Source organism: Sarcophilus harrisii, chromosome 1 (genome assembly GCF_902635505.1).
Source record: "Sarcophilus harrisii chromosome 1, mSarHar1.11, whole genome shotgun sequence".
NCBI lineage: Eukaryota > Metazoa > Chordata > Mammalia > Dasyuromorphia > Dasyuridae > Sarcophilus > Sarcophilus harrisii.
Genome location: NC_045426.1, coordinates 19,157,977 through 19,185,196, shown reverse-complemented (window position 1 = coordinate 19,185,196; position 27,220 = coordinate 19,157,977). Strand labels below are relative to the sequence as shown.

Below are 27,220 nucleotides of genomic sequence, written 5' to 3'. Positions count from 1 at the left end.
CCCAACATGTCACTGTCCCTTGTGACGGACGCCGAAAAAGACAGAGACAAAGTGAATTGATAAGAACAACCAGCCCGAGGCCTGAAGTGCTCTGAGCCGCCAGCCCCCCAGCTCCGCAGTGGAGGGAGCCCCCCCAACTATTTTCTGCTCAAATCCACAATGGCCCAGTCATTCAATGTCAAAACTTGGCCAACACAAGAAGCCTTCGGGCCACGGGCACTGGGGGAGTCCTGCCGGTGTGTGGGACTGAGCAAGAGGGAGACGGTCCCAAACAGCCCCGGCCCTCAAGGAGCTTACACTCCAGCAGGAGACAACGTGAACTGTGGGGGGACCTCAGGATAAGAAGGCCCGGGGGCCCTCCTGGGAAAGCCCAGCTGTGGAAGCCGGTTCTACTGGGGGAGTCTCCTCCCGCGGCCCCCATTTAAAGAAGCAGCAAAGTCTATTGAATAAGGAGCTGGAGTGCGGAGTCAAAGGGCCTGGGTTCAAATCTTAGCTCTTTACCAGTTAAGGCAGCTGGGTAGTGCGATGTACGGAGCACAGGGCCCAGAGCCAGGAAGACCTGAACCCAAAGCCAGCCTCAGGTGGCTGTGGGCCACAGGCTGCTCGATCCCCAGCAATCCTGGCTGGCGTCATCCATGAAGGAAACCACCGCTCTCGCTGCACCAACAGGAAGCAGATATTTCTACACACTTGGCTCCTGACCCACCAAGAAGTCTGCCAGCCCCGCCCCGTTAATGCCGTCTGCCTCCCACCACTGCTCCAGCTTGAGTTACCCCAGAAAATCACTTGGGTTCCTCTCATCTTCTCAAGAAACTTTGTCCACATGAGAGAGAGACGGAGACACAGACACAGAGAAACACAGAGACACACAGAGAGAAACAGAGATGGAGACAGAAAGAGAGAGAGACATAGAGACAGACACAAACACAGAGACAGAGTGAAAGAAACAGAGACAAAGATGCAGAAATAGATGGAGACAGACAGGGAAACAGAGATGGAAACAGAAAGAGAAAGGAGAGAGACACAGAAACAGACACAAACACAGAGACAGAGAGAAAGAAACAGAGACAAAGATGCAGAAATAGATGGAGACAGAGACAGGGAAACAGAGATGGAAACAGAAAGAGAAAGGAGAGAGACACAGAAACAGACACAGACACAGAGACAGAGAGAAAGAAAGAAACAGAGACAAAGATGCAGAAATAGATGGAGACAGAGACAGGGAAACAGAGATGGAAACAGAAAGAGAAAGGAGAGAGACACAGAAACAGACACAGACACAGAGACAGAGAGAAAGAAACAGAGACAAAGATGCAGAAATAGATGGAGACAGAGACAGGGAAACAGAGATGGAGACAGAAAGAGAGAGAGACATAGAGACAGACACAAACACAGAGACAGAGAGAAAGAAACAGAGACAAAGATGCAGAAATAGATGGAGACAGACAGGGAAACAGAGATGGAAACAGAAAGAGAAAGGAGAGAGACACAGAAACAGACACAAACACAGAGACAGAGAGAAAGAAACAGAGACAAAGATGCAGAAATAGATGGAGACAGAGACAGGGAAACAGAGATGGAAACAGAAAGAGAAAGGAGAGAGACACAGAAACAGACACAGACACAGAGACAGAGAGAAAGAAACAGAGACAAAGATGCAGAAATAGATGGAGACAGAGACAGGGAAACAGAGATGGAAACAGAAAGAGAAAGGAGAGAGACACAGAAACAGACACAGACACAGAGACAGAGAGAAAGAAACAGAGAAAAACAGAGATGGAGACGGAGACAGAGAGAGACAAAGAGGGAGAGGGACACAGAGCCACACAGAGAGAAACAGAGATAGAGACAGAAAAAGTAGAGAGACACAAAGACAAGACAAACAAAGAGACAGAGAGACACATACAGAGAGAAACAGAAATGGAGACAGTGAGAAACAGAGACAGAGAAAGAAAGAAGCAGAAAGACAGAGACACAGAGATAGAGAAACAGATGAAGACAGAGAAAGGAGAGAGACAAATATAGACAGACATACAGAGAAACGGAGATGTGTTAAGGGCAGGTCAATCCTCCGAGAGCCTGCTCAGCTGTGGATCATGGTACCTGAAGGAGTTGCAGGGCAGCCTTTGCTGACCCAGGTGTTGTGGACTGGGAATGAGATAAATTGGAGGCAGAGGGAAGAGGAGAGAGGTCAGACAATGCAAGAGTCAGAGAGGTCAGAGAACAGCAACTGCCTCTCAGTCTCCTTGTATCATCCTCTCACAAGAGGACACCCATCCTGAGATCTCCAACAGCCACACTCAGGTGGCTCCCATGTATTCCAACAGAGATGGAGCTAGAGAGAGAAAGGAGAGAGACTGACAGAGAAAAGCACAGAGACAGAGCCATAGAAAAAGATAAAGACAGACACACAGAGAGAAGAGCTGTTTCTGAACTTCCCACTTTTTCTTTCCTTCAGGGAAACAGATTTTGACCAGTGACAAATGGCTCTTTTCCCTGATCATTTTTTTAAATTGGATCTGTAATTTTATATTTTTATTTATATATTTATTATATTATTCATTTATTATAAAAGTATAATTTTATAAACATTAGGAAAGCTCAGTGAGGAAATAATCCTTACCACTACAGCCCCAGTTCAGTGTTAAAGAGCTGCCTGGGGGCAAGGAGAAAGGAATTAATTTGCCACGGTCACCCCAACAATCTGCTTCCAATGCAGGCCTTGAGATCGGCCTTCTGTCTACTACTCTGTGCTGAATGAATGAAAGTAAGACATCTAAGTGTACAGTGTCAATGAGGAGGAGGAAGAGAAAGAGGAAAAGGAGGAAGAGGAGGAAGAAGATAAGGAATGATAGTTATTCTAAGAGATGGAAACAGAAGCAAATGGCAGAAAAGTAGATGAATTGGAGGCCATCGCAAAACATGGAGAGAGATCCACTGGTAAGGAGCCGAGAGGCAGATGGAGATGAAGATATTGCACTTGCCCCAAGATTTGTCCAGCACAATATTCAGTCACTTTGCCTATTAGTGCTATGAGTCTCTTGTAGGTTCCAATGGAGAATGAAAGGATCTTTGAGAGAGACAGGAAGTGGCACTCATGTAAATAAAATATAAAGGACCAACAATTTAAAAGAAGTAAAAATCCTTATCCTTGTAACAATTTCCCTAAAATCAGAAGGGATCAAAAGAGAAATTAATGATGTTAGAAGACAAGAATTCTTAAAGTTCTTAAAGAACTTAAAGAATGAAAAAGTAGAGCAAAATGTAAGATGCCTCATATGAAAAATAACTAAGGAGATTAAAGACACATAACTCAAGAATCATAACTGAAATCCATGACCAAAAAGAGAGATAAATATCTTATTTCAAGAAATCATTTCAATTCCGATGGATGTGGCCCTCTTCAACAATGAGATCAACCAAAGCAGCTCCAATAGAGCAGTAATGAATTGAACCAGCTACACCCAGCGAAAGAACTCTGAGAGATGACTATGAACCATTACATTCCTAGTCCCTCTATTTTTGTCCACCTGCATTTTTGATTTTCTTCACAGGCTAATAGTACACTATTTCAAACTCCGATTCTTTTTGCACAGAAAAATAACTGTTAGGACATGTATGCTTATATTGTATTTAATTTATACTTTAAAATAACAAACATGTATTGGTCAACCTGCCATCAGAGAGAGGAGGTGGGGGGAAGGAGGGGAAAAATTGGAACAAAAGGTTTGGCAATTGTCAATGCTGCAAAATTACCCATGCATATAACTAACTTATAAATAAAAAGCTATGATAAAAAAAAAAGAAATCATTAAAGAAAATTGCCACAAAACCAGAGATAGAAAGTATTATGAAATACAAAGTGGGTTAATTTTGATTCATTAAGTTAAAAAGATTTTACACAAACCAAACCAAGATTAGAAGGAAAGCAGAAAGCTAAGAAACAATTTTTACAGCAAGTGTTTCTGATAAAGGCCCCATTTCTCAAATATATAGAGAACTGAATCAAATTTATAAGAATACAAGTCATTCTCCAAATGATAAATGGTGAAAGGATATAAATGGGCAGTTTTCAGATGAAGAAATTAAAGCTATTTACCAGAGTAAAAAAAAATTAGTTCTAAATCACCATTGATTTTTTTTAAATGCAAATTAAAACAACTCTGAAGTATCACCTCACACCTATCAGATTGACTTCAATGATAGAAAAGGAAAATGACATGCTTTGAAGAAGATGTGGGAAAATTGGAACCCTAATTCATTGTTGGTGGAGTTGTGAACTGATCCAACCATCCTGAAGAACACTTTGAAACTATGATCAAAAGATTATAAAACTGCATATCTTTTGATCCAGCCATACCATTGCTAGGTTTGTATCCCAAAGAGATTATAAAAAGGGAAAAAGGACCCACCTTTTTATATTTATATATTTATATTTATTTATAATAAATTTATAAAACTATTTATAATAGCTTTTTTTTTTTTTTTGTGGTAGCAAAGAATTGACAATTTAGGGAATGCCCATTAGGGAATGGCTGAATAAGTTATGGTGTATAAATGTAATAAAATACTATTGTGCTATAAGAAATGATGTGCAGAGAGATTTAAGAATAACTTGGAAAGACTTGCGTGAATTGGAGCTAAGTGAAATGAGTAGAACGAGGAGAACATTGTACAAAGTTACAAGAAGACTGTGTGATGATCAGCTAAGATGGATTTGGGGCTTCTCAGCAATACAACGATCCAAAACAATTCCAAAAGACTCATGATAGGAAATACTATCCACATCCAGAGAAAGAACCATGGAGTCTAAATGTAGATCAAAACAGATTATTTTCACTGTGGGGAGTTTTTTTTTCTTATGATTTTTTCCTTTTTTTTTCTTCCACTTAGTTTATTTATTTTTAATACACATTGATTTATGAATCATGTTGGAAAAGAAAAATCAGAGCAAAAAAGGGTTTTTTTTTCCTTTTTCTGATTCTTCTTTCACAACCTGACTAATGTGAAAATATGATTAATATGATTGTAGTACTTCTATTACCTAGATCAGATTGCTTGCTGTATTGGGAGAGGAAAAATTTGGAACCCAAACTATTATAAAAATGAATCTTGAAAACTATCTTTACATGTAAATGAAAAAAAAATACTATTAAATGGGGGTGAAGGGTGGGATCAACAGTTTTCATTCTAATGGAGGGGTATTAAAAGAATCTTTCAGAATCCTAATGTCACAAAGAATCATAGAGATTATCAATAGAGACAGAAAACCTATAATTAATTTTATTGTATTTTAAAGATTCTGTAGTAAAAAAGAAAGGGAAAAGGCAAGGAAGGCTACACTAGGAAAAATGAAGGACAAAGATTAGAGAATTTGCTAGTAAACATAATAATGTTGCGAATTATATACAAACATGGAAGAAATAGGGAGAACAGGCCATCATTATAAACTCACTTTCATTTCAACTGGTCAAGAGTGCACACACACACACACACACACAGACAGTTTGTTGCAGCATGATATTAAACTCAAAAAGAATTCAAATAACAAAAAGAAAAGGAGAAAATGGAGTATAAAAAGCAGAGTAAATTCAGAGAGGGATAAATTAAAAATAAAGCAAACCCAAACTTGGAGAAGAGATAATTAAGAGAAGGTTAAATGTTTAAAAAAAAAAAAAAAAGTTTGACAATATGAAATGAACCAGAAGTGAGGAAAAGAGAGAAGAAAAAATGCATTTAGGGAATAGGATGGAGGGAAATACATGTGCATAAATAATTAATAGTCATAACTGTGAATGAGATAAATTCAACCACAAAATGGAAGAAGTTAGCAGAATGGATTAAGAATTAGTAAGTGAAATCCAATTAAGATGTTGTTTACAAAAAAACATATAAAACCCCAAAGACTCAGAGTTAAAATAAGAGACTAGAGCAAACTGCAAAAAATCAGGGCTTGTAATTATTATTTCAGAGAAGACAACAGCAAAAATAGACTTAATTAAAGGAGATAAAGGCTTATTTAAAAGAGATTTTACTGAAAGTCACAAATAAATGAATTTATTTCAATGAATATACATATATACACTAAGGAGCAAAATTTTAAAATACTCAAATGAAAATTTAATCACAAGCAACATTAAATGGTAATATGCATATCTGCACATGTATAACCTATATCAAATTGTTGGTCTTCTCAATGAGGGAAGGGGAGGAAAGAAAGGGAAGGAATTTGGAACTCAAAATTTAAAAAAATGAATGCTAAAAATTATTTTTACATGTAAATGGAAAAATAAATTTTAAAAAAGTAAAGAGTAAAACTATCATACTTGGGGGCAGGAGACTCAATTTGCTTCTATCAGCCCTACATAAATCTGACACAAAATAAACACAAAAGATGTTAAAACCAAGTAGAGTCCAAATGGATATATGATCTATTGTTAAAACATTGATATATGATCACATCATTAACAAATTAGAGAAACAAGGGGAATTACCTATCAGTTCCATGGATAGGAGAAAAGTTCATGATCTGAGAAGGGATAGAGAAAGAGGAACACAAAAGGTAAAACAGATATTTGTGCCATGAAATTTAGAAGTTTTTGTACAAATATCTAGTAAAGTTAAGATGAAATAACTGGGCAAATTTTTCTGATAAAAGACTTCTTTTCCAAGATATGTAAGGAACTGGTTTAAATTTTTAATAGCCATTGATGATTCATAAAGTTATGAAGATATAATTCATAATATATGTTCATAATGACTGACCAGTTCTGAAGAGGAAAAACCCAAATTACATCCATATTTTTTATAAAAAGAACCAACTCATTACTGATTCTAGAGAAGTGTAAATTAAGACAACTCTGAAGTTCTACCTTATACTCTCAGATAGGCAGAGATAGCAGAAAAAGGGGAGTGGGACTATGGGAAGTCTGAGGAACTATGGGAAACAAGCAATCTGAGGCACTGGGCTAGACCTTTGAATGGGTCCAAACATTCTGGAAGACATTTGGAATTTTTCACAAAAAGTTATTTAACATTGTATGCCCTTTGACCCATCTGTATTATTTCTGAGCCTATACTCTAAAGAGACCAAAGAAAGAAGACAAAGCCTTATATGTTCAAACATATTTATGGCAAATCTTGTGGGGTCAAAAAGCAGGAAACTGAGGGGATGTCCATTAATAGGGCGATGGTTGAACAAATTGTTATATAAATGGGATGGTATAAGAAATGAGTAAATAGATGATTTTAAAAAGACAAAAAGCTCATATGTACTGATGCAGAGTGAAGTTAACAGAACCCAAAGAATAATTTATGGTATCACATAAATATAATTTTAAAGAGTCTTTTAAACTAATGAAGATTGACATAAGCAGAATCCGGAAAACAAGTTATACAATAATAAAATTGTAAAAACAAATACCTTTGCAAGTTATAAAAACTATTGTCAAAAGACATATACATACACACATACATATATACAATATATAATATATATATCTCATATACACACATATACACATATAAATGCACACACACACACATATATACATATATGTGTATATATACTTATCAATAAACTTAATTTTGAAAGTTTTAAGTTCTAAAGGCCTTAAAGATGTTCAATGATGTTTAACTTGGCTCTCCAAAGTTTGGGAGACGCCAGAAGGCCTGAAGGTATCACTAGGTTTTATTGAAAAGTATTTTTTTGTTTGTTTGTTTGCTCGCTTTTCTCCTTTTGGAAGGGCATGGTGAGTGAGCATAGTTATTTCTGGATCAGGAAGAAAATCACATTTAGCTTAAGATGAAAATAGATTTCATATGGAAGTTGCTCTAAAAAGCTTGTCTGATGATTATGACAGTGCTAGGTACATAGTAAGCACCCGATACAAGCTTTCTCTTTCTCTCTCTGGGTGCTTAATAAATGCTTTTTGATTGCCTAAATCTCATTTGGGAACGGCCTCTAGCTCCTAACAGAACTCAGACCAAGCTTCAGACACAAGTGATTCGGGGGATTTATCCCTGGGACTCACCAGCAGGACACACCAATGTCAGACTGCAGACATCCGATGGATAATAGGCAGCATACACTCCTGCAACGTGGCCCCCCATGGAAGTGCCCACCAGGTGGAAAGGCTTCCTGTTCAGCTTGATGCTTTCCACAAACTACAGAAAGAAGCAGAGGAGGCTGGTAAGAGCACCAGAACTGGCTGTCAGATGGGAACTTTTCAATGGAAAAAACTAAAATAGACACTGAGGAGAGAAAAGCTGTCCACAGCTCAGGAGCATCCTGCCCTTGCGACGAGCACTTTGGCCCTTTTGTTTTCCTCCCCCGCTGGCATCAGGGTCCCAAGACCACACTAAAAGCCCCTGTTCCTTAAAGGCATGGATGGCATTTTTGCCTCCCTTTGTACCCCAAACTCTTTGCATAGTGCCTGACAAATAGTAAGAGGTTAATAAATGTTTGCTGATTGATTTGCTGACCTGACCTTTCAGCACCCTGGACAATTCCCTTAAAGATAATAATACAATAATAAAAAAATAAATAAATAAGTCACAGAGAAGGCGCCCACCTGCCTTAGTGAAGAGAATTTCCTCATCTGAGAATTCCCTATGCCATGAAATCACAAGTTCAATCCTCATGCCTCCAGCTCCAAACCCAGTGATTTTCCACTTTGTCATGCTGAATCTTGGGTACCACATCCTCAAATAGACAAGAAACTATGACGAATAGATGGGCGCTTAATAAATGTTTGCTGATCTACTGATTGATTAGTGATGGTTCAGAAGTTCCCTTTCAGTGAGATAAGGGAAGTTTCCCAAATCAGAGCCTTCAGATACACGTTAAGTGAATTAAGAATAAAGCAGCTTTCAACAAGACTAACCTCAATATCTAATCAAAAGCCATCCTTGATTGCCTGACATGTCCTAACAACATACATCATTAGCTGCTGGTCCACAGGCCAACATCAACCACCTGCCCATCTTTTTAAGAGAGGAAAGGTAGGGAAGTCCCAGGACCTTTCCCACACCTACCTGGTGTATCCTTTTGACTTGTCCATCTATCGATAAGTCATCCAAGGAGGAGCGGGTGGTTCCCTCATGGCCAGGCATGTCGACACAGATCAAATGAAGGTTCTTTGGAAGGAACTAAGGACACAGAAGAATGGAATGACCCATTAGGAAAGAGTGGCGTATGGCAACCAGGCCAGTCTGGAGAGAAAGCTCTTCCACAGAAGAAGCCCAGAATCCTGAGAGTGGACTAGAGCTTTTCTAACTGAGGACCAGGGAGCACCTCTGTTGAAGGTAATGCAGAAGACTGGAGGTCTGAAGCTACAAGGAGCCATAAGTCACTTCCTCTGCATGGAGAAGACCACTTCTTTCAGACCAAAGCCATTCAGGGCAAAGGCAGCTGGTAGCTTGTCAGATGGAGCGCTGGGCCCTAAGTTCAAATCTGGCCTCAGATACTCACTCCCTGTGGGATCTTCAGCTTCACTCAAACTCAGCTTATTCATCTATAAATTGGGGATTTTAGCAGCATCTACTTCCCAAGGATCCAATGAGATTATCGCTATAAAGCAGTTAGCATAGTATTTGTATCAGCTACGATAATGAGATTCCACTTCCTGGATTGACCTCCCAGGTAAATCTAATTAAATTAGATTTCAGGGATATCTCACAAAAGGACAAAAGTGACAGAAGTAGCATGTTTCAGAATGAGAAGATGAGCCGGGCAGCTGAGCCCAGTGAGCACACTATGTGGTCTAAATCCAGCCTTTTTTTAGCCCGGGGGTTGGTTCCGCCCAATTTGTCCTCAGCTTCTGGTCTCACTCATGCCAGTCCAAGGAGCCAAATCTACCTCAAGGTTAAAGGCCCATGGGTGGAATCTTGGCAACCAGGTTTTCAAAGAATGACCTTTAAGGCAGGGTTTCCTACATTCACATTTTACTTCTAATATTTAGAGGGATGCTGTGGGATACTGGTCAAATCTCTAAACTTTTCTGGGTCTCTAGCTTAGGAAACTAAGCTTGACACAATCAGACCTGTTGGACCCACCTTACAGGGTTGTTGGAAGCTCCAAATGAGATACTTCAGGTAAGTAAATGAGAAACTATGTAAAGATGAGCCCTCATCATTACTATTATCATCATCATTATCCTGTAATGCTCTATAGCTACAGTCTCTGTGTGGGTCATTACTAGCCTGCAAGTTTCACAAGGACAAGATCCATCTAATCTAAGCTTTGGCTAGCACAGTCTCTACACACAGCAGGCACTTAATAAATATCTGGGGTCCAATAGGTTCTTGGGAAATTCTCTTCTATAAAGATAGATTCATTTTCTTAAAATATTTATTAGTTAGTCTTATTCATATTTTTTTTATCACCGCAATTTCTAAATATGTCCCTCCCTTCCTTCCACCAGGTAAAAAAAAAAAAGACTAAAAAGGTAATAAAACATTAGTCTCTTTGTTGGTCATTCCTAGACTAAAAACGAGCCCTCATCATTACTATTATCATCATCATTATCCTGCAATGCTCTATAGTTACAATCTCTGTGTGGGTCATTACTAGCCTGCAAGTTTCACAAGGACAGGATCCATCTAATCTAAGCCTTGGCTAGCACAGTGATCTACCCGCAGAAGGCATTTGATAAATATCTGGTGCCCAATAGGTTCTTGGGAAATTCTCTAAAGATAGATTTATTTTCCTAAAATATTTATTTAATAATTTTATTCATATATTTTTACATATGTAATTTTTAAATATGTCCCTCCCCTCCTTCAAGCAGGTTAAAAAAAAAAAAAGTTCAGCAACACTCACCAGCTCATCATGGAATCTGCCAGTAAATGCAATTAAAAGGAGACTCTTAATTGGGATGATTTGGCTCTAGACTGGAAGCCAGACCAGACAAGCTCCCAGAGTCCTACTTGCCAACCCTTCCTCCCCCTAGATTTTGGCCTCTTCATTCTGTGCTTTATCCAGCTCATCAAGGGGGGCCAGCCAGAGGCTCAGAACAGGGCCCTGGAGGGGTTTCATAAAGTTGCTATAATAACAAATGACTACGTCAAATAATTTTTTAAATGGGGTGGGAACCAAATCCTAATTTTAAAAGTATAAACAAATATTATTTAAAATCTCTAAATTCTAACCTTGGTAATGGTCTTTATGGCCAGAAGAGGAGAAAGCCTTTGTACATTCTGTCTTTTTAAAACATTTTCAACTCAAACCCCCTTTTCTCATGAGAAATTTTTACGTGATCCCAATTACATAGGTATGGAAAATAGGTGGAGTAATCAAACATTTCCTGAGAATAAATCATAATCTCATCACCCTCACATTCAGTTATGTGACCCTAGTTACATAAGTATAGAAAAGAGGTACAGAAATCAAACTTTCCTGAGAATAAATCATAATTTCATCGCCCTCACATTCAGTCATGTGACCCCAGTTATGTAGGTATAGAAATTAGTTTCCTGAGAACAGACCACAATCTGTGACCCCCACACTCAGGTATGACCCCAGATGGGCTCCCAGGCCACAGCATAAGAAGCTGAGCTCCAGGGGAGGTGTCCTGCCTCTTGCTCTTGCCTGCCTCCCTGCCGCTGCCCCCAGTCCAACATCACTGAGCAACAGAGGCTTGCCTCACAGCATTCCCTGAGAGTGAAAGCTCATGGCATCAAAAGTGGGCATGGGGACCCTCCTTCCCTTGGGGAGGGGAAACGAGACAGGCCATAAGAGGCAGAGCCAGGATCCCCATCCCACCCCACCCCGGTTCCTTGACTCCAAGTGCAAGTCTCTTCCTACTGTCCCCTCCGAATCCCCACAAGCCGGCCCTATCCCTCTGGGGGCATTTTTATAACCCTGCAGGAACAGACTAGCCCTGCTCCTTGACAAAGTCTCACATACAGGGAGTCTGCAAAGTGCTTTCCGTAGGTTATTTGACTTGATCCTGGTCACAGTCCCGTGCTGTTATTATCCCCACTTTATAGATGAGAAGATGGGCAAGCTTGAGGCATTTGCCGGATCCCCAGGGTGAGCGTCTGAGGAAGCTGGATCTCCCGGGCCTCCAGACCCCGTCGTCACCAGGGAAGCACCGGATACCTACCTTGATCACACTGAGCCACATGTCTTTATGGGCAGAGAAGCCGTGCAGCATCAGGAGGGAAGGCTTGGTTCCGGGCCGGCCCCGGTAGGTATAGCAGAACTGGTAATCTTCATAGTTGACATAGCGAACCTTCAAGCCCAGGGTCCGACGCCAGTACCTGGAGGGGAGGAGGGGGCAGCATGGGAGAGGGGATGGAGGAAGGGAGGGAGAGAGAAATTAGCCTGAGACCACAAAGGGCTGGGCCGTGTTAATGGGGACCTACTTAGCCTTAGCCAAAGCTGGCCCTCCTCCAGCACGGAGGCCTTTCAGCACACAGCATATGCAGAGATTTTTCCGGGACGTTAACCTCCAGGTGCGCTGGCGCAAGGACTCCACAGGTGCCAATCAAGCCCCTGCCCATTCAGTGCACAGACAGGAAGAACAAAAGGTGCTTTAATGGGTACATCTGGTGGGCTTGCTGAGTAGCATGTCCAGGGAAAAAAATCCTCCTCAAAAAAGGCCTGTCAGCTAAGCAGTGCTGCAGTGGGAAACGCTTTGCACGTTCTACAATGATTCCAAAGGATGAAAGATGCTCCAGCTCTGCAGAGAGGAGGAGCTCTGAGGGCAGAGGGAGGAAGAATTTTGTTTCTTCTTATCGCTCCTTATCGCTTCTTATCGCTTATCGCTTAAGCATGATTTTTTGGCACATTCCTAACATGAAACATGTTTTGCATGACTTCACATGTAGAACTGATGTCATCTGGCTTGTTTTCTCAATGTCTGGGACAGTATAGAGGGAGAGAATTTGGAACTCCCCAAAATTTTTTAAATGAATATTAAAGAAGTAAAAAAAAAAAAGTTGTTAAAAGAAACAAGACAGGGCAGCTAGGTGGTGCGGTAGAGACAGCACCAGCCCTGAAGTCAGGAGGACCTGAGTTCAAACGTGACCTCAGACACTTAACACTTCCTGGCTGTGTGACCCTGGGCAAATCACTTAACCCTAATTGTCTCCCAAAATTAGCTGATCAAATCTAGAGACCCTATGTCTTTACACACCTCTCAAATTGGCTAAGAAGACAGGGAAAGATAATGACAAATGTTGGAGGGGATGTGGGAAAACTGGGATATTAATGCATTGTTGGTGGAGTTGTGAACTGATTCAACCATTCTGGAAAGCAATGAGGAACTCTGCCCAAAGGACTATCAAACTGTATATACCCATTGATCCAGCAGTGTCTCTATTGGGTCTATATCCCAAAAAGATCTTAAAGGAAGATAAAGGATCCATGTGTGCAAAAATGTAGCAGCCCTTTTTATAGTGGCAAGGAACTGGAACTTGGGAGGATGCCCATCAATTGGAGAATGGCTGGATAAATTATGGTATATGAATGTTATGGAATACAATTGTTCTATAAGAAACGATCAGTGGGATGATTTCAGAAAGGCCTGGAGAGACTTACAGGAACTAATGCTGAGTGAAGTGAGCAGGACCAAGAGATCATTGTACACAGCAACAACAAGATCATACAATGATCAATTCTGATGGACCTAGCTTCTCAACAATGAGACGATTCAGGCCAGTTACAATAGTCTTGTGATGGAGAGAGCCATCTGCATTCAGAGAGAGACTGCGGGGACTGAGTGTGGATCACAACATAGTATTTTCACTCTTTTTATTATTGTTTGCTTGCTTTTTTTCCTTTCTCATTCTTTTCCTTTTTGATCTGATTTTTCTTGTGCAGCACGATAATTGTAGAAATACGTATAGAAGAATTGTTCATGTTTAACATATATTGGATCACTTGCCATCCAGGGGTGGGAGTGGGGAAAAGGGGGGAAATTTTGGAACATAAGGTTTTGTAAGGATCAATGTTGAAAAATTATTCATGCATACATATGTTTTGAAAATAAAACGCTTTAATTAAAAAAGAAAAGAGAAACTGGGGAGGAAATCTAGAGACCTGTTATTTTCTATTAGGTTTTGCTTTTATTTAAGGTACTAGGATGATACATCTGAAGACAGAATGGATCTTTAGAGACCATTTAGTCTTAACTCTCTCATTTTACAGATGGGCAAAATTGAAAGGAAGTGAGGTGAATTGCTCAAATTCACACAGAAAGTAGAAAGGGAGGTGAACTGCTCAAGTTCACACAGGAAGTATTAAGCATCAATTCTCTGACTCGAGGAAATATTCTTTCCATTTTCCTAAAATCTTTTTAAAAATAATTTTTATTGATCCTTTGGTTTTATATCAATTAATTTTTCCATTCTCCTTAAAAACCTGCTTCCCAGAGAGCAAAAATAAATAAATAAATAAATAAATAAAAAATAAGAGAGAGAGAGAAGGAAAAACAGTTTAGTAAAATTAACCAAGACATCTCCCAAGTCTGGTGTTCTATGCAAGGTCTTTCTCACCCATAGTTCCTCCACCTCTGCATATAACCGAATTTTTAACCAGCACGTTTCAAGCTGCCTGTTATACTTTTAGTTTTAGCTTGGGATGAGCAGCATTAATCTTAGATCCAAACCATTGCTTAGAGCAAAGCTTCTTAAACTGTGGATCATGACCCCATTTGGGGTTGCATAACTACATGTGGGGGTTATAAAATAAGATGTGTTGCAATAAATGATTGACTTATGTACCAATTTTTATACACCTATCTTCTCTCTAGCCAGGGCCACGGAAGCATTTCTTGGGAAAAAAAGGGCCTGTGAGTGGGAAAAGTTTAAGCATTCCTGGCTTTCAGTTCCAATGATCTTGTGATGGAGAGAGCCCTCTGCATCCGGAGACAGGCCTGTGGGGACTGAGTGTGGACCACAACAGAGCATTTTCCCGTTTTTTGTTGTTGTTTGCTTGCATCTTATTTTCTTTCTCATTTTTTTTTTCCTTTTTGATCTGATTTTTCTTGTGCAGCAAGATAATTGTATAAATATATACGCACCTATTGGATTTAGCATCTATTTTTCCCATGTTTAACATATATTGCATTACTTGCCATCTAGGGGAGAGGTAGGAGGAAGGAAGGGAAATTTGGAACACAAGGTTTTGCAAGGGTCAAAATTATCCACGCATATGGTTTGAAAATAAAAAGCTTCAATTAAAAAAAAAGAATTGCTGGCTTAGAGGATGTTCCCCTCTTGAGTAAATTTTCTCGTGGAGTTTTCTGTCATTGTCCTTTGCATGTAGCAGGCAAACAACAAATGGCAGAAAGGAGTGAAAGTGACTGTAACAGCATCAATGATACATTTTTGTGACCAACCCTGGCTTCTGAGATTTGTAAGAATTAATACAAGGGGGAGCTGGGTGGTGCAGTGGATAGAGCACCAGCCCTGAAATCAGGAGGACCTGAGTTTAAATCTGGTCTCAGACACTTAACATGACCCAGCTATGTGACCCTGGGCAAATTATTTAACCCCAATTACCTCAGCAAAAGAAAAAAAAAAAAAGAATAAAAACAAAACCGTGCATTGCCTACAGATATAAACACCATCCAGGTTAGAAACCTGGCTCACAAGAGGGGTGATCAAAGACAAATTTTTCCTGTTATTGTTGCAAAAATAAATTTAAAACCCTGATTTTTCCACTCCATGTTTTATATTTTCTTTAACGTTTCCTTCCTTCATTTTATCACATGGAGTCTGACAACATGTATAACTATTCCTTTACTGCAGTTCATGTTGTATCCCCCCAGGAGAATGTAGCTTACATTTGAAGGCAGGACCATAGATGAAAAGCCAGAAGAGATCTGGGAGATCTTCCCTTGTTTAATTCCTTTTCCAGATGAGGAAACAGGTTCAGAGGGTGCCAGGATCACACAAATGCCAAGAGTTCAGTAGGGCTTCTAACTCCAGGGCAGCCAGGAGGCACCATAGTGCACAGAGCAGTGGGCTTGGAGTCGGAAACGTCACCTTCCTGAGTTCAAATCCAGCCTCAGACACTTACCAGCTGTGTGACTTTGATCAAATCACTGCACCCTCTTTGTCTCAGTTTCCTCATCTGTCAAATGAATTGGAGAAGGGAGTGGCAAATCACTCCAGTGTCTTTGCCAAGAAAACCCCAAAGGGGCTCATGGAAGAGTTAGATAGTGAATGTCAACAACTTCCAATTCCAATTCCGAACTTCTCACCATTTGGACTTTGGATCTCTCCAGAGCCCAGTATGATGTCTGACATGTACTATATACTTAATTATGTTTTTCGAGTTGAACTGAATGTGGTTTCCATGGAGCTAGAGCTTGGAACCCCAGTCACATTCCAGTTGAAGAACTTCTTAAAATCAAGAACAAGGCCATCTTTCAGCCACCCCAGCCAAGCTCTTTAGGGTAATACAGTACCTTTCATTTAAAAAATGAGTCTATTCCCCAAGTCTTCAGAGACATACACCAGATTGCAATTCATCGTGGTGTCAGGGACTCTGGGTCTTGTCTCATTTGTAAAACAGCAATGTTGGGAGGTGGTGTAACATGGAGGACAGAATATGAAATCCGGCCCAGTGGATATAGTGCTGGACCCAGAGTCAGGAAGATCTGAATTCAAATCCTGCCCCAATCACTAACTACACGAGCCTGGAAAAGTCATTGAATCGCTGCCTGCCTCAGTTTTCCCATCGTAATACGGAGATAATAATAGCACCTCCTTCTTCAGTTTGCTACAAGGATCAAAAACAATACTAGTTGTAAAGTACTTTGCAAACTGCAAATACTATATAAACACTAGTTATTATTATTAAATAATTTTGTAAAGCATTTGAAATGAGAAGTTATGCAAAGAAGCTAGCTTCTAAAGCAATTCTATTTCATTTTTAAATTGCTATTATAAACTTAAAATGTCAAGATAACTAATTACATGTGCTCTATAATTACTTACCTCTAAATAAGTTAATAAAATATCATAACCTCTTTTTGATCTTTCCTTCAAAGTCTATTATATTTCCTCATCCATTTGTCCTTCACTTTTTCTCTCAGTTTCATGGTCTTATTCTCCTGGTTAAGCATTTTTTTTTTTTTTACTTATAAAGCTACTCTCAACAGAGAACTAATGTTTTCTCTAACAGTACAGGACTTAACACTAAGATTCACAAAGTGCTTTACAAATATTATCTCATGTAATCTTCCTTGCAACCACTTAAGAAATTGGTGCTGTTTTATCCCCATTTTACAGATAAGGAAAGGGAAACAGATAGAGTTTATATGACTTGCTCAGGTTACACAGCCAGTAAAACACAGAATTTGAACTCACCATTTTTACATCCATCCCCCAGATGTTTTTCTAAGGGGTCTATTTCTATTCCAAAGTGAAAAGAAGAATACTACTCAATCCCTTGTGCTTGTAAGGTTGTAGTTTCTCCTTGAGATCTGCCTCCTTTAAAACTAAGAGAGAAAAATGGCCAAAGTGGAAAACGGTTTTCTCTCTAAGATTCCTATAGTGGATTACTGTGAGCTAATTGAGTGGTTCCCAACCTATCTGACCCTTTTAAAGAGAACTACTCTTTATTTAACTTCTAAGAATTTTATAGGAACCTTGTGGTTTTTCATTCATGTTAATTATATCCAACTCTTCATGATTTCATTTTGGGGCTTTCTTGGCAAAGATATTGAAACATTTTATCATTTCCTTCTCCAGTTCATTTTACAGATGAGGAAACTGAGGCAACTGATTTGTGCAGTGTCATTCAGCTGTTAAGTGTCTGAGGTTAGATTTGAACCCATGAAGGTGAGTCTTCCTGATTCCAAGCTCGGTGTTCTATCCACTGCATGTATTATTCATGTCCGTTGATTGAGAAAATATGGGACAAAAAGCAATAATTTCAGCTACTTCCACTAGCAACAAAACCTGACATTTACCCAGTTTTTTACAGTTTACAAACTTCTCAGTTGAGCCTCAAGCAATGCTATGAGGTTGGTATTAAGGTTAGAACTATTCTCATTTTACAGATGAGGAATAAGAGGCCCAGAAAGGGTGTGACTTGCTTAGAGTCTTGAGGAGCTAATAAATAACTAAAGCAAGACTCAAACTCAAGAGTTTATGACTCCAAGCCCAGGACATTCCCCATAATATCAAATTCAGAAACATTTCTCAGTCAATGAAGATTTACTTTTACCTTTATTTTGTGAATCACAACCATTGACCTCTATGAACCACTATGGAACTTACTGAACCACTATGGAAATGTCAGTTGTTACCTTTGAACATGTCTCCCTTACTTGGAAATCTTGGAATACCATATGTAAAGATGAGTTTAAACTATCATGGAAAAATAGTAACGCCACAAGGTTTTGCAATAGTGAATGCTGAAAACTATCGCTGCATGTATTTTGAAAATAAAAAGGTATTATTATTATTTTTTAAAATTTTAAATAAAAATAGTAACATGAGTACATGAGACATTATTTAGTCTAGAGAAGATGTTGACTTCTTTATTCTGCTAAGTCACTAAATGTGGATTTGTAGACCTTTTGTAAGAATGCCTTAGCTCCCCAGGGGACCACAGCTCATATATTGTGAGCCCCTGCTGTCATTTGTAAATATTGTAAACCAAGAGAGAGAAAAAATTAGCTAAAAGTTTGCAGAGAAGAAGCACAAACTATGTAAAGCTGTCTCAGGAACAACGAGGCATTTTGTAACTAAAGAGCCCCCTTCACATAAGCAGAGTATCTGATTTCTAGAATAACATTGATCAAGGTCCTAGTGACCTAAATTTTAAAAAAGGCACTTTGTGCTCTGTCAGGAGATATAACTCAGCAGCCTGGATTCTTTACCATGCAGGTGTTTTGTTTTGTTGGGTTTTTTTTAAAACCTTGTTTCTCTTCCTTTAGTATCATTTTTAAAGGAACTGCATCCTTTGAGAATTGCTTATTTTATCCCATTCTTCACTACCCATGTTAGCTGTCTTAAAAAAATAAAACCCACCTAGAAAAATGCAGTTAAATAGTGCAGTGGACAGAGTCCTCAGCTTGGAATCTGGGAGACTCATCTTCATGAGTTCAAATTCAGCCTCAAACACTCACTAGCTGTGTGACTTTGGGCTAGTCATTTAATGCTGTTTGTCTCCATTTCCTCATCTGTAAAATGAGCTGGAGAAGGAAATGGCGAACCACTCCAGAATATTTGCCAAAGGAAAAATAAAAAAAACAAAAACCTAAAATAGGATCACAAAGAATCAGGAATAACTGCAGCAACACACACAAAAAATTGTGCAATGTCAACATCCTGCTGTACTTTCTATTCTGCTCCATTGACTCAATAAAAATCAGCTCTCTATTACTTTCATTTGTTGTGAAAGACTGAGCTACCTAAGAGATCACTCCCTACAGTCTAATATCCTCAACCCTTCAGCAACAGCCTTGCCTATCAACATCTTAATGAAAATGGGTTGGACACATTTCAAAGATGCTCAGAACCATGGACAGATGCTCTGAGAGTAGCACCAAAGCAAGCCCATTAAGTGCTTGTATCTGTATCTGCAGTGTCTAGCAGTATCTAGATGCAGGGGAAAAGGGGGAAAGTACTGGGGGTTAGGGGTGGGCAGGGGGAAGAAACTGGAGCCATAGTTGCATCAGTATATGGAATTCCTAGAGAGTTCATCTTTTTCACTGCTTTCCTGCATCAGGAATGGATACGCCCATTTTCTCTGTGCTTACAACCAATGGGCCCCCCAGAAAGATTCACCAGAGCTACAGGGGCTCCCACAATCACCTGTTTCCCTATTGTTAGCTGCATCAAAGAACTTCTGTTCCATGAAGTTTCTAAGCCGGAACAAATTGACCTTAATGGGCTTCTCCATTCAACAGCCCCATGCTGGGGACACAAACAAAAGCTTTTCCCCCTTGAAAAGTTGGCAAGGGCGTGTGTCCTGCACTAGGATTCTGACCACTGCTCTACAGCCTCAGTCTCCAAGGAGGTGGAGCCCCAAGCATTTCTGCCATTGTCCCTGTACCAAAGGGGGCCTGGAAAGCTCTCCTCTATCCCACCAACTTTTATTCAAGGATCAGAGCCTTCCATGGCATGTTAAGAACCGAACACGTCATTTAAGCTGGAAAAATCCAGAAAAAAGGACAGATGTGAGGGCCCAGATGTGACCTTCCCAGATGTCACTTATTCCGAGGCTGTCGTTCTCAAGCCCTTATTCTCTGGAACAAAGCTTCTTAAACTGTGGGTTGTGACCCCACGTGGAGTCTCATAATTGAATGTGGGGCTCGTGAAATTATGACTTGTTAACAGTAAATATTTGAATTGTACAATCTTTTCATATGCTATATACCCCATGGCTGTGGCAAAATTTCTTGAACGAAAAGGGGTTGTGAGTGGGAAAAGTTTAAGAAACTTGCTCTAGAACTTTATTTTACTCGACTGTGGAAAACTGAAGGATTTAATTAAGCAAAGTGATTTTCCCCATTTTGTGAGTGAACAATTTTGGCATAAAGCTAAAAATAGTTTTCTTTCTCTTTAATGCTACCTGGGCCAGCTTAATTAGATTCTTTTCCTGTGAAATATATAAATAAATGGCACTTGGACATGTGTTGACATTTAACGTCCATGAACACAATTTATTTATATATTTCAAAGGAAAAGAACTTCACTGCTCAACTGTTTTTCCTGGTTCTGAAGGAGAAGTCAATTCTGGATGTCGAGGTGGGTGGGATATAGTCAGAAATAACTCTGATAAAAAATCAAAAGGCCCCAAAGCAAGCTTTTGTTTGTTCGGTAGAGAGGGTTGGACTTGACTGCCTGAGCTCAGGTTGATCTCTGACTTCTTAGTCAGTCTTGGTCTTGGTCAGGGAAGTCTTCTTCCCAAGACAGGTTAGACTAGTGAATTTGCCCAGTGCTTAGCACAGTATCTGGCACATACATAGATGCTTAATAAATGTTTGCTGATTGATTGCTGAATGACAACTTAACTTGGAATCAGAGTAGACCCCAAGTTAACATCCCATCTTTGATTCTTACTAGTCCCGTGACCCTGGGCACTGCTCCCCAGTCTCAGTTTCCTTCTTTTTTTATTTTTTATTTTTTTTTATTATAATAACTTTGTATTGCCAGAGCCCATGCCAGGATAATTTTTTACAACATTATCCCTTGCACTCACTTCTGTTCCGATTTTTCCCCTCCTTCCCTCCACCCTCTCCCCTAGATGGCAGGCAGTCCTATATATGTTGAATATAGGCCGCAGTATATCCTAGTCGCAGTATATCCTAGATACTATATATGTGTGTAGAACTGAACAATTCTCTTGTTGCACAGGAAGAATTGGATTCAGAAGATAAAAATAACCCGGGAAGAAAAACAAAAGTGCAAACAGTTTACATTCATTTCCCAGTGTTCTTTCTTTGGGTGTAGCTGCTTCTGTCCAGCATTGATCAACTGAAACTCAGTTTCCTTCTTAAGTAAAATGGAGATAATAATATAGCAGTTGCCTGAAGGTTGTGAGGTTCAAATGAGATGTTTATCTGTAATTTTTTTTTTTTTTTACAAATCTCAAAAGGTCATATAAATGTGCTACAATAATCATCAAAACAACAGTTATTAGTATTCAAGTCTTGCTTGGACATATCTTGGCTGTTTCATCATAGGTAATCACTTAATCTCTTTCCACTTCAGGATTTCCCTACTCTGATAAAATCACAGATTCAGACCAAAAGGGAAATATTTTGTTCTTCAAAGAAAACAAGAAGAAACAAAAAGAGTACATGATTTGGAGGTGTGGGTGATCTCATGGGAAAAGTAAAAGGCAAGCAACAACTTTAGAGAGCAGTTCTATAAGAGCCTTCAATACATTTTCCAACAATGCTTTTAAAAATGGTGTAAATGGGCAGTGAGGTGGCGCAGTGGATAGAGCATCTGAAGTCAGGAGGACCTGAGTTCAAATCTGATCTCAGACATTTTACACTTCCTAGCTGTGTGACTCTGGGCAAGTCACTTAACCTCAATTGCCATAGCCAAAAAACAAATGGTGTAAACTCTAAAGGATAAGTCACTCATTAAGCATTTATTTCACACCTGCTGAATACCAGATATTATGCTGGATGAGCAGATCCAAAGGCGGTTCTGTATTCCCTTGTAAATTGTTACTTACAAACTTAGTTCTCTTACCAGTAATAGATTCTGATCAGCACCGAGGGCCACAGGAAAAATGAAGCCACAAAGGCAAGGATGGGGATGGCCAACGTTCCTCCAGCTATGACAAACATGCTCACCAAATGAGGATCCATCTTGTCTTTTTAAAGCTTGATTTTACCTGGAGAGGCTAAAGAGAAAAAAAATCTTTCAAACTACATGTTTGGGGGAAAAACATCCAAATATACAGAGAGGAAGACGAAAGAACTCCCAAGTGCATTTAGAAATCAGGAAGAAAATAAAGAGACAAAAAAAAAGAAATCAGACAGAAATCAAGGTTAAATCAGTGCATTTTTTCATTTTTACAAAGAAACATCTGATAAGTTGAATATCCCCTAGTGAGCTTCAGAGGTAACAATATTCCAAAGGGAACATGGAAAAAGACACACCCCTACTGGGGTTTGGCTCGGCATTGAACAGATTCAAGAGCTAGTGTGGGATGAGGGAAAGGGGGGAAGGATATGGAGTCAAAGACCAGCTTTCAAAATGACCTGTGTGACCTTGCTCAAATCCTTTATCTGTTTTCTTATCTGAAAAAATTGGGAGGGAGCCTCTAATAATAGTCTTGAGAAACAGATAATAGAACCTATTATTTTCTAGGCAGCAGGAAAAGAGACTGACCACAAGGGAGATGGTAAAATATATTTTTTTCTATTTCTTTATATTTAATATTTTATTTCCCCCCAGTTACATGTAAAACAATTTTAACATTTGTTTTTAAAACTTTGAGTTCCAGATTTTCTCCCTTCCCCCCTGGAGAAGGCACATGTGCAGTTATGCAAAACATTTCCATAAAAATCATGTTGGGAAAGAAACATATTACCACCAGCACCCAAAAAACCTCAAGAAAAATAAAGTTTAAAAAAAAGGGGAGGGGGGAGGAGATCTTCAATCTGTTCTTTCTTTCTAGGGATAGATAGCATTTTCCCATAAGTCCTTCAGAATAGGTTGGAACATTGTATTGCTGATAATAGCAAAGTCATTCACAGCTGATCATCTTACAATATTGCTGTTACTTTGTACCCAGTACGTTTCCCTTTACGTGAGTTCATGGGAATCTTTCTGCGTTTTTCTGAGAGCATCTTGCTTATCGTTTCTTATAATACACAATAGTATCGATGAGGTCCTAAATGCTGTCAATAAAAAGTTACTATAAAATAAATAAATAAAATAAAAATGAGGTCCTAAATGGTATGGTAGACAGAAAAAAAAAAAAACAAAAACTAAAGAATTGATCCTTGAGGCAAGCAAGGGAGAAAGCACTAAGAGAGGATCATTTAGCTCCAGGGTCCCACCCTCTGCAATCTCACTTTATCATGTCTTGTCAAAAATCCCAATCATGTCCCTGAGCTTAAATTTTCCTTATAAAATCTACTTATGAGACATCCCATGGCTGCTGCTTTCCTTTGGGTCAGCCTCCCATGGCACTCTGAGTGGTGTTTTTCTCCTTATCCCTCCCCTCCCATGCCACGTGTTATCTCTCCTAACTCCCCTATGCTTCTCAATCCCACTTCTCCTTACAGCTAGCTAACTCTTATAGGGTGCTAAGTCCCTTTCAGGATTTAGCCTACTAAGGACATGCCCCAACATCATGGGGTACTCCCTTTCTACTGGGTAATTTTAAGTTCCCCTGAGGAAAAACTTGTCTTTTTATGCTCTCCCACTCTATTTCATGTTTTCCATTCCTGGTGTATACTGTATCCCTACATCTTGTCTATAATCCCTTCCCCTAAATAATTTGTCAAAGAGAATGGCCATTGTGAGTTCCTCACATAATCAAACCCCAACTTTTGGTGCCTGCCATCATCCAGTGTCTACATCACCCATATCAGTATTCCATCAGGATCACGTACTACAATGTATTCGGCCATTCCCCAATTGGTGGGCATCCCCTCAATTTCCAGTTCTTTACCCTGAGAAGAGAGTTGCTATAAATATATTTGTCCATATAGGTCCTTTTCCTTAAAAAAAAAAAATCTTTGGGGATAAATGCCTATTAATGGTATTGTTAGCCTTTGGGCATGGTTCCACATGGCTCTACAGAATGGTTGAATCAGTTCACAACTGCAACAATGCATTAACGTCTCATTTTCCCCATATTTCCTCCAACATTTGTCATTTTCTTTTTCTGGTCTTTTAGCCAGTCTAATAGATATGAGGTACTTCCTCAGAATGGTTTTAATCTGCATCCATCCAATCAATAGTAAGTTGAGTTTTTTTTTTTTTAATATGGCCATAAATAGCTTGATTAGTTCATCTGAAAACTTCCTTTTTTTTTTTTTTTATCATTTCTCAACTGGGGAATGGCTCTTCTCTTTCATAAATATGACTCAATCTCCTACAGATTTGAGAAATGAGGCCTTTGTTTCAATTTTCTTTTCACAATTACTGTTGCTAACCTGAAATGCCTTTTCAGGCAGCCATGGTAATATTTGTTTTAGCTTAATGTTTTCTCTGTACAGAGAGAAGGTGTGTCTTAGCAGAACAAACAATAGTATATTCCTTTTATGTTTTTCTTTTTCAATTCTATTTTACTAATCCAATTCTATTTTACTAATCCAATTCTATTTTACTAATTCAATTCTATTTTACAAGCCTTTGTCCCTGAAGAGGAAGCCACAGAAGAGTGGATAGAGAAGAGGCTGCAGAATAGTGAAGACTTGGGTTTGAAGCTTATCTCTGACACAAATTAAGTATATAACTGGGTAAATCACTTAATCTTTCAGTATTGGAGACAACCATGTAAAACTATGCATTGGGGCAGCCAGGTGGGGCAGTGGATAGAGCACCGGCCCTGAAGTCAGGAGGACCTGAGTTCTGTGATCTCAGACATTTAACACTTCCTAGCTGTGTGACTCTGAGCAAGAAGAAAGAAAGGAAGGAAGGAAGGAAGGAAGGAAGGAAGGAAGGAAGGAAGGAAGGAAGGAAGGAAGGAAGGAAGGAAGGAAACCCAACAAAGCTGTGTATTGCACTGAAGTGTAAGAAAATATTTTGTTATATTGTTCAGAAAACCTTTTTTCCTAAAAGTTGCTTGAACCTAGCTTGATGTGGCTAGAAACTGGCTGACTTTAGGGACAAGCTGGATATTCTGCTCCAAGGAATGCTTACATCTTACCCAGACTGGGATCAAATCAATGCCAATGTTTGGGGTTCCTCAAATTTAAAATAGGTATTCTCTGATCTCAATCACCCTTAATTTGAATGTTTATGCTTACAAATAATCATTTCCCTGAACCAACCCAGGAAATGCCCTCTGTGTAAGTTATTCAGTGCAAGGATCCTCAGAACAATGTGAACCTCTCGGAGACTGAGGAGGGAGCCTTCTTCCTGCTTCCCTCCTCTACCAAATGACCAAATAAATTTCTTTCTAAAATTATTTCAGATTTGGGGGTTTACTCTCGTGATTTATTTATTTATGTGGGATGCAATTGGGGTTAAATGACTTGCCCAGGATCAAACAGCCAGGAAGTGTTGAGTGTCTAAGGTCACATTTGAACTCTGGTCTTCCTGACTTTAGGGCAGGTGCTCTATCCACTGCGCCACATAGCTGCCCCCTCATGATTAATTAACAGAAGTTCCTAAGCTGCTTTGGTAGAGGAACTTTATCTAGGAGTTCCCTATATCATTGAACTCCCTGGTCCAGTCTCTATACTATCCAACTGTGTGGTAGATGCTAACCTGGGAGATAAATATCCAAGCAATCAAGAATCATTTATTAAGCACTTCTTATGTATCAGGCATCTCTCTGGGTGCTGGGGATGCAAAAAAAGATGAACAGTCTCTGCCCTCAAAGAGTTTATATCCTATTGGAAAGAGACAAAAGGGACATATTGAAATACACACAGAACAGACATCAAGCTTTCAACAAACACTTATTGATTGAACACAGTGCTAAACCCTAGATGAAAGTCAGAAACAGTACCTACCCTCAAGGACAGTAGTCCTCAAACTTTTGTTCTCAATATATTTATCCTATTAAAAATGATTGAGGATCTGTCCAAAGAGTTGTTGTTTATGTGGTTTATAGTTATAGATATTGATCACATTAAAAATAAAAACTAATTATGAATTTGTAGACTCTCTGAAAGGATTTCAGAGATTCCCAGGATTCTTTGGACCAGACTTTGAGAACCACTGCTCAGGGACTTACTCTCTATTGATAGAACTTATGTGATGGGAGGAAAAGCACTCTCGTGGAGGGAGGATAGTCGAGAGCTCTGTGGGGAAGGAACTTCCATTCTATAATCATGTTTGGGGCCACCTGATTTTCTTTTTGTAGACAGTATCCATCTTTTTCTTCTCCTAAAGCAGGAGGTTCTTAACCGGGAGGAAACTCCAATGTTTGGGGGGCTGTGAACTTGCATCTTTATTTTCACGAACCTGTAGCTGAAATGATGTATTTCTTTCGATTATTTTAAAACACGATTCTGAGAAGGGAGCCCTGGCTTCTCCATACTCTACTGGCCAGCCTTGAGATCCCAAAAGGGTAAGACTCTGCCCCGCTCCAAAGCCTGGCTAAGACCCTGCTCCTTTATCCACTTGTCCAAGCGTAATCTTTCCCAACTTGGGACCTCATGTGACACATTTCATCCTATTGCCCTCTGACCAAAGTACCTTTCCATATTTGCCATGTATTTACTGTCTCATAATTAGTTGTGCTTGTTTAGAGATAGAGTAATATAGCACTTAGCACAAATGGGCTCGGAGCCAATTAAGTCTTTGGTTCTGATTCTGTCAGAGAACAAAATAGCACCATGGCTAGAGCATCAGACCTCAAAGGAAATTAATGTTGTCTCAGACACTTAGTAGCTATGTGACACTGGACAAATCATTGAACTTCAGTTCAATGCCTCGGTCTTTTCAACTATAAAATGGGGATAATAACAGCCCCTACTTCCCAAGACTGTTGTAAATGAGCTAATAGTTGTAAAATGTTCAGTGCATTGTATAGATTATTATAGAAATGCTTTTCCTCTTCATACTCTGATACTTTTCTAGCTGCACTGATTTTATTTATTTA

General features: G+C 39.4%; 1 protein-coding gene across 1 annotated transcript in view; it reads right to left on the bottom strand.

Annotated features, from left to right (window-relative positions):
- Nucleotides 1–27,220, bottom strand: part of ABHD6 (abhydrolase domain containing 6) — a 53,729-nt gene that overhangs the window by 6,980 nt on the left and 19,529 nt on the right. The window contains exons 3-6 of the mRNA XM_031953238.1: nucleotides 22,177–22,330; nucleotides 12,108–12,264; nucleotides 9,037–9,150; nucleotides 8,034–8,166 (exon numbers count right to left, since the gene is read on the bottom strand). Coding sequence (XP_031809098.1) covers nucleotides 8,034–8,166; nucleotides 9,037–9,150; nucleotides 12,108–12,264; nucleotides 22,177–22,295 — 523 coding nt within the window. The 5' untranslated portion in view covers nucleotides 22,296–22,330. The remainder of the gene's footprint in view (nucleotides 1–8,033; nucleotides 8,167–9,036; nucleotides 9,151–12,107; nucleotides 12,265–22,176; nucleotides 22,331–27,220) is intronic.